The sequence below is a fragment of the Coregonus lavaretus genome (assembly GCF_964263955.1).
Source record: "Coregonus lavaretus genome assembly, chromosome: 1".
NCBI classification, from domain to species: domain Eukaryota; kingdom Metazoa; phylum Chordata; class Actinopteri; order Salmoniformes; family Salmonidae; genus Coregonus; species Coregonus lavaretus.
Window position 1 is genome coordinate 50,451,324 of NC_139988.1, and position 9,576 is coordinate 50,460,899.

The following is a 9,576-nucleotide window of genomic DNA, read 5'->3' on the forward strand; positions in this document are numbered from 1 at the left end:
AATAGAGCTCCTATGACATCAGAGGAGATAAGTCATATCTCTCTTTGGGAAAAAGGTTAGGCCTAACTAACACATAGGAAACCTAAAATGAGCAACAGTATAATATTGCTATATTGATTTTTGCATAATAACAGTCTTAAAAACAAACATAATAATGGAAATAATGTACAGCATTTACAACACAATTGTATTTGTAACTAACAAACAATGTTAATTTAATATTTTACCATTCTCTTTTTACATTTTAATAAGTAATCAAGAAATAAATTAAAATAGAAGTAATCATATATACCAAAAACAACTTTCACATAGGCCTAGATTTTGAATGCAAGATATGTTTATTACTAATGTAAGCCCCAAGCAAGTTAACGGCACACAGAGTAAGGTATCATAGAGATTGTACATTTGGATAAAGTTGACTGTGGTTCAAAAGGGGGTGGTTCTTTTCTCTTCAGCCTGGCAGCAGCTAGAGCATCAGATCTCCTTCTGGCCTCCATGGAGACTCGGACAGAGTCATAGATAAACACTGATGAAAAAGTCCCAGGCACAGAACAAACACGATAACATTGTAGCTGGAACAAACCCCAGCTGTTGCTCATGTTAACATACAAAGCAGAACATTCTACATTATAGCTATGTCAATATCAACTCATGAAGCAGAACAATACATTTCCATGCAGTAAAAAGACAGCAAAATGTTATGTAGCTACCTATCACGATGAAGCCGTAGAAAAAGATGCCCAAAATCATGTTAACTTTCACAAGTGGCTCGGAGTAAGTGGGGTCTGTCAATATGTTGACTCTGGATTTGATTTCATTGGTGCTCTTCTTTGCTTTTGGAGCTTTTCCCCACAGTTTGAAGACGTGATCATTACCTGCATCGGAACAAAATGTACAATCCATTTCAAAATCCATTTCACAATGGATTTTACAATTCAACAATTGTGAAATTCACACAGGTTTGCGCATTCACACAAAGAGTAGGAACAGAATAAAGGGCAAATCACCATGTGATGCTGTTTGCGTCTTGTAAGTCTGTAGAACAGACATTAGGGCCTTCACATGCCTCTGGGGGTCTTTAGCATTTGTGTAGGGTTCGGGATATCCTTGAGTCACCTGGTCCACATTACCTGGAGAAGTACCATCTGTGGAAAATCAGAGGTAAATGTCAAATGTTGCCCCAACTCAAGCTTAGACATTTGCCTCTCTGACTTCTCTCTGTTAACGCTAGGCCTAGGCTAATTTCTGGATTCCTGTCTCACCTTTCACCAGCAAACTCTCAAATTGTCCAAGCAATGTGTTTAAAAAATTGGTCTGTTTTGGAGTTGTGACATCGGGGTTGTTCTGAACAGGGTTGATCAAAGTCATGTGCTCCAGCGAGGATGAAGAAGGCAAAACATTTGCAGGAAGTGGCTTTGCATCAACTGGCCTTATGAGACAGAAAATAAATGCCAAACATAAAATGTTGATATTGCACAGCCCTTCCTTGTGGGCGCGCTGTGCCATTTTGATTACAAATATAGCCAAATTTTCAAAGACAATGACTAAACATTACAACTCAAACTACTAGCTGACTAGCTGTGTGTTATACAATTAAGTGTGTGGGAAATTGAACATTCTGGAGCTATTTCATGTGCCTAGCTTGCCCGTTGGCGCGGTAACCAACTGTCGTCACTATTTATGACATCTATCAAATTGTCTGCTCAAAGAATCTTTTCAAATTCGGCAGAGTTGCCAGGTTATAATTTTGTACTATGTGGTCAAAGCCTTTGGACATGTTCAGATCTATCTGACCAAATCTGGCAACCAATTATCCGCGGCACAATTGTCTGTGTCTGCCACATGCCTCGGCATTTTCGCAGCTACAAAGTAATAATCTGTAGCCTACAAAGTTAGCATACCTGAATAATCAATTATAGGCCTACAATTACTTCTGTGAGGTTTTCTTTTGCTAAGCATTTTATGACGACCTCTGTCGAAACCAAAATCCCCAAAGTATCCTCCCACAGTGGGAGGAGAGAGGGCAGGGCAGAAGGCCATCATAGTCCACGCCCGTATATAAAAGGTTTTATTTGCGCGTAAATGAAATCAGGTGCGAGTAAAGTAGTGGTGGAGAGCACGCCTGTGTGCTTTCACTTAGGACCAATCTAACAAACATTAGTCTATGTAGTCTACTATCTACTGGGGGTTTTAAATCACAGAGAATAAGTTCTACATAGCCTAGTTTAGAGTGAGTAAGCTCGAAAATGAATAAGACTGAATATCATCAACTACCACTTTCCCAATATGGTTTCGAGCAGCAATTTGACGAGCGAGGCGCTATCGAATGGATGCAGGAGAACTGGTGAGTATGTTATAACATTGTTTGTTTTTCAAAATAATTATGAATTCATCTTGTTCGTGTTGTCGAACAGGACAGCTGAAGCCCTTGATCACTTCATAAGTTGAATAGTGTCAGGTGTGACATCCCAATGCTGACAGCCTAAGGTTGAAGCCAAATATTATACCATTTACTTTACCACCTTATTATTCAAATAGCAGCCACATTGTCCTGTTCTTGCTTTGAAATTAGAATATCAACATCTAGTAGTGGTTTAATCAGGATGTCTAGTAGAAAAGTAAAAAATAAATGTCAGCTAAACTGCATGCAGAAAGATTTTATGGTTTCTTGTACAAATGTAACATTAAAAAAAAATTCAAGCCAGCTAAGATTAACCAAAGTGGCTAGGGCTGATTTGCTTTAGTCAATACATTTCACTTATCACCATAGCAAACTGGGTGTGCCATGTTAAATACCTTTAGCATGAGTATGTAAAAACGTCACTTCATTAAAGGGTGTGCTCAATCACTGAAATACCTTTGCAGCTGAGTAACCTTGCCATGAGCACAATTAAGGACATTTTTACTGACATTGTTGATTTTTGTTTCTCTCTCACCAGGAGCAAGGCCTTTGTGTTCTGTGGCCTATATGCAGCGCTGGTCTTTGGAGGCCAACATTTCATGAAGGAGAGGCCTAAACTTAGTCTGCGCAGACCACTGGTGCTGTGGTCACTCAGCCTGGCCATCTTCAGGTGAGTTAAAGCACAGAACACCCACATTTACCGCTGACATTTGAGTGAATGAATACAGTAATCATGTCATGTCTCTGGAAACTTAAATACCCAAAGCTCCAAATCTATAGTGAGCTTTTTTTGTTTTACATCTGCCAACAAGTCACTTTTTCATTATGCATCCATCTGTTAACAATCCTGATGGTAGAAAGATGGCTGTCACAATCATTTGTTAAGCGTTTAAAAATCTTACTCCTATGTTACTGTTTTAAGATTACAATTTGTGCTGAAATGATGCATTATTTGTGCAAAAAGCACCCTCATGGAGCTGCTTTTAACGTGGTGGAACTAAGCATACATGTGCACTGCTTTGTTAGGGCAGTTTCCTAGACACCAACGTGACCTTACTACATATGTTTCCCTAGTGCAGGGCTCTCCAACCCTGTTCCTGGAGCGCTACCATCCTGTAGGTTTTCACTCCAACCCTAATCTAGCGCACCTGACTCTAATAATTAGCTGGTTGATAAACTGAATCGGGTTAGTTAAAACCTACAGGAGGGTAGCTCTTCAGGAACAGGGTCAACGAGCCCTATACTACGTACGTGGTTGGAGGAGTTAGCGACATAACTTTAGTGAACTCAGAGTTCAACTCGGAAACTGGTACCACAAGTGGTTCACCTTTTTAGCCAGGTACATTTCTATGGCAACGAATCCTTCAGAACTAACCTGCTCACGGGCAGGCTAACTCGGGGCCAACTCCATTTATCTTGAAGTGTCTGACATGTGAGTTGAGGACCAAAGACATCAGATTCCCTCCCTCTCGCAAACATTGCATCATCCCCTTCATTTTTGTTAGGTATTTTAATATTACTATTTATCACATAGATTTAGTGATTACAGAATGCATTGAAACTTCACACTTTTCACATGGTGAAACTTGTATGACTTAATATAATTATTTTATCGATAGGCTTGGTGATTTAAAAGGTGCTTGTGCGTTGATAAGCACACCAATGACTGCGTTAAAGATAATACAAATAAAGATGGCACTTCAACAAGCCTATTTCACACCATAGCCTCTTTCATTTTGATTTTGGCACAAATGAAAATTTGGCACCAACTCATCCATGGATTGATGTTTCAGCATTGTCTCAATGAAAAGTTTGGTGTTCGACTAGCCACGTGCGACATGCACATGCAGTTATAAGCCTGCTAGAGTTGGCGGCAAGCGGACGAGCAATATCCACCATCATAGTGCGGATGAAACCCGAGCTGGAATGTGAAGCTAGCTTTAGAAAACCCTGATTTAGATCTAGCTTCAGTCATAGTATACCCCTCAGGTGTCATTACAGGTGTCTGGCTAATGGGATGGTGACCAATGTTGGTCAGAGTTCCCAAAACAAAACCTTCCAAAATGTGTTAAATCTTATCACTGTCTCAAAACAAACCATCCCTATGAAATACTCATTTGTGCAAGGCTGTGATGCAAGGCTAGTATAACTTGTTTAGTTTTGCCCTTGCCATTTAGTGCAATGCTTAACTTTATTTTAATTGCAGTATCATTGGAGCAATTCGAACAGGATGGTACATGCTGTATATCCTCTCCACCAGTGGTTTCAGACAGTCTATATGTGACCAGAGCTTCTACAACGGGCCAGTGAGCAAGTTCTGGGCCTATGCCTTTGTCCTGAGCAAAGGCCCTGAACTGGGTAAGAACCGGGGATGGAACTGCCAGTCATTTGTCTGAACTTGGTATTTTGTCCACTCTACCATGAGTGTCTAATTTTTGACAAACCATATAACTTAGTCAAAGATATGCAGTAAATGTTAAGTGTGTCTGCATGGCTGGGACCATAACTTTGCCGGTCCTGATGTGTTCTCTCCATGACCTCCGCAGGTGACACTGCATTCATTGTGCTCCGTAAGCAGCGGTTGATCTTCCTGCACTGGTACCACCACATTACCGTGCTGCTCTACTCCTGGTACTCCTACAAGGACCAGGTGGCTGGAGGCGGCTGGTTCATGACCATGAACTACTCTGTTCACGCACTCATGTACAGCTACTACGCAGTGCGGGCGGCCGGCTACCGTGTGCCACGCCCCTTTGCCATGGTCATCACCACCTTCCAGATTGCTCAGATGGCCATGGGGCTGACGGTCAATTGGCTGGTCTACCACTGGATGCAGGAGGGGGACTGCCACTCCTACCTGAACAACATTGTGTGGAGCTCCCTCATGTACCTCAGCTACCTGGTCCTCTTCTCCTCCTTCTTCTACCAGACCTACATGAAAGGCAAAGGTGGCAAGAGCTCCAAGAAAGACTAAATTGTGGGGGGAGGGATTGCTACATTGCCTGACACGGTCCATTTTTAAGCTTTTCGCAACAATGGCAGCGATAAGTCTCTGTCCATTCTCTATACACCTTATGCCATTAGTTTACCAGCAGTGAACTATTTTTCAGAACCCGTCAAGTGACATCCACTGTCTGAAGTGTTTCCAGAAATGTTTTCATGAAGATGTTGACTCATCTGTTTTTAGCCGTACATTTTTTTCTTTGTATCATAAAGTTCCGATCTGTGCTTTTCAAAAGGCACATGTAATGGCATCCCCTGCGAGTTTCTGTTCAGACTGGTGCGACTGGTTTTCATACAGTTCCATGGTGCTCTAATGAACTTGTCAACTAACTACTAAGAGGACAGACAGCTGGTACGCCCATACCCAACCCCAATATTTGGCAATTCTCATTCATTACCTTGGATTAGCCTACATCAGCATATCTCATTGTGACTGTCTCTTAGGTGTTGGTGTGGGCCTTCGGTTTCTCTAAACTTGTTTCCAAAATTCACACTGAGATATTTGTCACTTTTTTGAACGGAGGAGTAGTTGTGTTCTGGCTCGAAGGAATCCCTCTGAAAGCAGCTACTTGTTGGGTGTTCATATAATATAACTGTATTTATTAATTCATTTGATCGTATGATGGCAGCTGGAATAGTGCCGGAAAAGTCCAACTTTCCCATGGTCTCTCACTGCACAATTATTCGATTATTGCACCAGAGATGAAGTTATTTATTTGTATATTCTTAGGATGCAAGTGATGCCATGTTGCTTTTTTCTGATGCATCACAGGAGTGGTTTTTGGTTTCACTGTCACTTTCTGGCAATCTGGTGAGAATGCTGTGTATCCTGAATGGAATTCCTAACTAAAAGAGAAGCCTGTTCTGCTGTGGAAATGTCAGGTATTTTTGTCCCTCATTCTAAAATAAATTAAGACTGGTTTTTAGAAAGGGGATGTTTTGAGCTTTGTTTTAAGTAGCTGGAAACCGATTTGGTATCTTGACATGGTTAACTTTATTTGTTGTCTTGCTGTTAATTCAGTTCTGTTTATTTAAGCATATTTATTGGGCTTACTTTACAGATTAAAGGGATTGCATATGAATGTATGTTGTACCTGTGGGGGTGAGATGCTGAGCAAGATACTTTTATTATGCTCAGAGTTCAACACCATTTTCACTCTACCAAAACTTGCCAGTGGAATTTGATTGCTATATTTACATTTTGTTAAAATGTGCAGCAGAAAAAGCTAAATGTATTTTAAGATGTGCCAAATGATGCTGAACAACCCTATGTCAATATTATGACGATCTGTTTCTCATCTGTATGTATTGCCATATTGAGCAGATGGCCATCAGCCTATGAATTCTACTTTGATCCTGATCTGAAGTGTTTGACATGACATGTACTACGTGTTATAAATGAAAACGGACAAACTAAGGCCTTGTAATATTTGAAATGTATTATAATAAAGCAGTCTCTTTTGCAATCTGTTTAAATCCTGTGACTATTTGCTATAACCCTGGTAAACGAGCAAGTACAGTGAGGGGGAAAAAGTATTTGATCCCCTGCTGATTTTGTACGTTTGCCCACTGACAAAGACATGATCAGTCTAATTTTAATGGTAGATTTATTTGAACAGTGAGACAGAATAACAACAAAAAAATCCAGAAAAACGCATGTCAAAAATGTTATAAATTGATTTGCATTTTAATGAGGGAAATAAGTATTTGACCCCTCTGCAAAACATGACTTAGTACTTGGTGGCAAAACCCTTGTTGGCAATCACAGAGGTCAGACGTTTCTTGTAGTTGGCCACCAGGTTTGCACACATCTCAGGAGGGATTTGGCCCACTCCTCTTTGCAGATCTTCTCCAAGTCATTAAGGTTTCGAGTATGACGTTTGGCAACTCGAACCTTCAGCTCCCTCCACAGATTTTCTATGGGATTAAGGTCTGGAGACTGGCTAGGCCACTCCAGGACCATAATGTGCTTCTTCTTGAGCCACTCCTTTGTTGCCTTCGCCGTGTGTTTTTGGTCATTGTCATGCTGGAATACCCATCCACGACCCATTTTCAATGCCCTGGCTGAGGGAAGGAGGTTCTCACCCAAGATTTGACGGTACATGGCCCCGTCCGTCATCCCTTTGATGCGGTGAAGTTGTCCTGTCCCCTTAGCAGAAAAACACCCCCAAAGCATAATGTTTCCACCTCCATGTTTGACGGTGGGGATGGTGTTCTTGGGGTCATAGGCAGCATTCCTCCTCCTCCAAACACGTTGAGTTGATGCCAAAGAGCTCGATTTTGGTCTCATCTGACCACAACACTTTCACCCAGTTCTCCTCTGAATCATTCAGATGTTCATTGGCAAACTTCAGACGGGCCTGTATATGTGCTTTCTTGAGCAGGGGGACCTGGCGGGCGCTGCAGGATTTCAGTCCTTCACGGCGTAGTGTGTTACCAATTGTTTTCTTGGTGACTATGGTCCCAGCTGCCTTGAGATCATTGACAAGATCCTCCTGTGTAGTTCTGGGCTGATTCCTCACCGTTCTCATGATCATTGCAACTCCACGAGGTGAGATCTTGCATGGAGCCCCAGGCCGAGGGAGATTGACAGTTATTTTGTGTTTCTTCCAGTTGCGAATAATCGAACCAACTGTTGTCACCTTCTCACCAAGCTGCTTGGCGATGGTCTTGTAGCCCATTCCAGCCTTGTGTAGGTCTACAATCTTGTCCCTGACATCCTTGGAGAGCTCTTTGGTCTTGGCCATAGTGAAGAGTTTGGAATCTGATTGATTAATTGCTTCTGTGGACAGGTGTCTTTTATACAGGTAACAAGCTGAGATTAGGAGCACTCCCTTTAAGAGTGTGCTCCTAATCTCAGCTCGTTACCTGTATAAAAGACACCTGGGAGGCAGAAATCTTTCTGATTGAGAGGGGGTCAAATACTTATTTCCCTCATTAAAATGCAAATCAATTTATAACATTTTTGACATGCGTTTTTCTGGATTTTTTTGTTATTCCGTCTCTCACTGTTCAAATAAACCTACCATTAAAATTATAGACTGATCATTTCTTTGTCAATGGGCAAACGTACAAAATCAGCAGGGGATCAAATACTTTTTTCCCTCCCTGTAGTTGCCAGTGGCAGTAGGCACTGTACTTGTATCCCAAATGAGATGTTTGTTTTTAGCTACTTTCATTTCTAGCTACAGTCAGATATAAATGTGGCAAGTTCTTTCAAGTATTTCAATCATTGTTCAGTTATACAGCCAAGTAACTACAGTTGGTTAGTGACAGTATTATGGGGGGAAAAACAAGGACCAATGTACAGTAATTCAGTATTGGCTTTCATTGCTACATAAGGACAATTTACCTACACTAAACAAAAATAGAAACTCAATATGTAAAGTGGTTTCATGAGCTGAAATAAAAGATGCCAGAAATGTTCCATACACAAAAGCTTCTTTTTCAATGTTGTGCACAAATGTTTACATCCCTGTTAGTGAGCATTTCTCCTTTGCCAAAATAATCCATCCACCTGACAGGAGTGGCATATCAAGAAGCAGATTACACAGTTGCACCTTGTGCTGGGGATTAAAGGCCACTTAAATGTGCAGTTTTGTCAACACATTGCCACATGTCTCAAGTTTTGAGGCAGTGTGCAATTGTTATGCTGACTGCAGGAATGTCCACCAGAGCTTTTGCCAGAGAATTGAATGTTCATTTTTCTACCATAAGCCGCCTTCAATGTTGTTTCAGAGAATTTGGCAGTACGTCCTACCGGCCTCACAACTGCAGACCACATATAACCACGCCAGCCCAGGACCTCCACATCGGGCTTCATATGCAGGATCGTCTGAGACCAGCCACCCGGACAGTTGATGAAACTGTGGGTTTGCACAACTGAATAATTTCTGCACAAACTATCAGAAACCGTCTCAGGAAAGCTCATCTGCGTGCTCGTCATCCTCACCAGGGTCTTGACCTGACTGCAGTTCGGCGTTGTAACCGGCAAATGCTCACCGATGGCCACTGCTGGAGAAGTGTACTCTTCACGGATTAATCCCGGTTTCAACTGTATTGGACAGACAGCGTGTGTTGTGTGGGCTAGCAGTTTGCTGATGTCAACATTGTGAACAGAGTGCCCCATGTTGGCGGTGGGGTTATGTTATGGGCAGGCATAAGCTACGAGA

At 41.7% G+C, this 9,576-nt stretch overlaps 1 protein-coding gene across 1 annotated transcript; it reads left to right on the top strand.

Annotated features, from left to right (window-relative positions):
- Positions 1 to 2,090: 2,090 nt before the first annotated feature.
- On the top strand, positions 2,091 to 8,834 carry LOC311135734 (very long chain fatty acid elongase 6-like). Its single transcript, XM_084169763.1, has 5 exons — positions 2,091 to 2,344; positions 2,940 to 3,071; positions 4,608 to 4,759; positions 4,948 to 6,914; positions 8,489 to 8,834. The coding sequence occupies exons 1-4, from the start codon at positions 2,247 to 2,249 to the stop codon at positions 5,373 to 5,375; spliced, it is 810 nt and encodes a 269-aa protein (XP_084025889.1). The 5' UTR covers positions 2,091 to 2,246; the 3' UTR covers positions 5,376 to 6,914; positions 8,489 to 8,834.
- Positions 8,835 to 9,576: the final 742 nt, after the last annotated feature.

Excerpts from the sequence above, each read along its gene's own strand:
- LOC311135734 (XM_084169763.1), top strand. The coding sequence starts at position 2,247 with ATGAATAAGACTGAATATCATCAACTACCACTTTCCCAATATGGTTTC. Across the intron at positions 2,345-2,939 it reads GAATGGATGCAGGAGAACTG|GAGCAAGGCCTTTGTGTTCT; the intron begins GTGAGTATGTTA and ends CTCTCTCACCAG. Across the intron at positions 3,072-4,607 it reads CTCAGCCTGGCCATCTTCAG|TATCATTGGAGCAATTCGAA; the intron begins GTGAGTTAAAGC and ends TTTTAATTGCAG.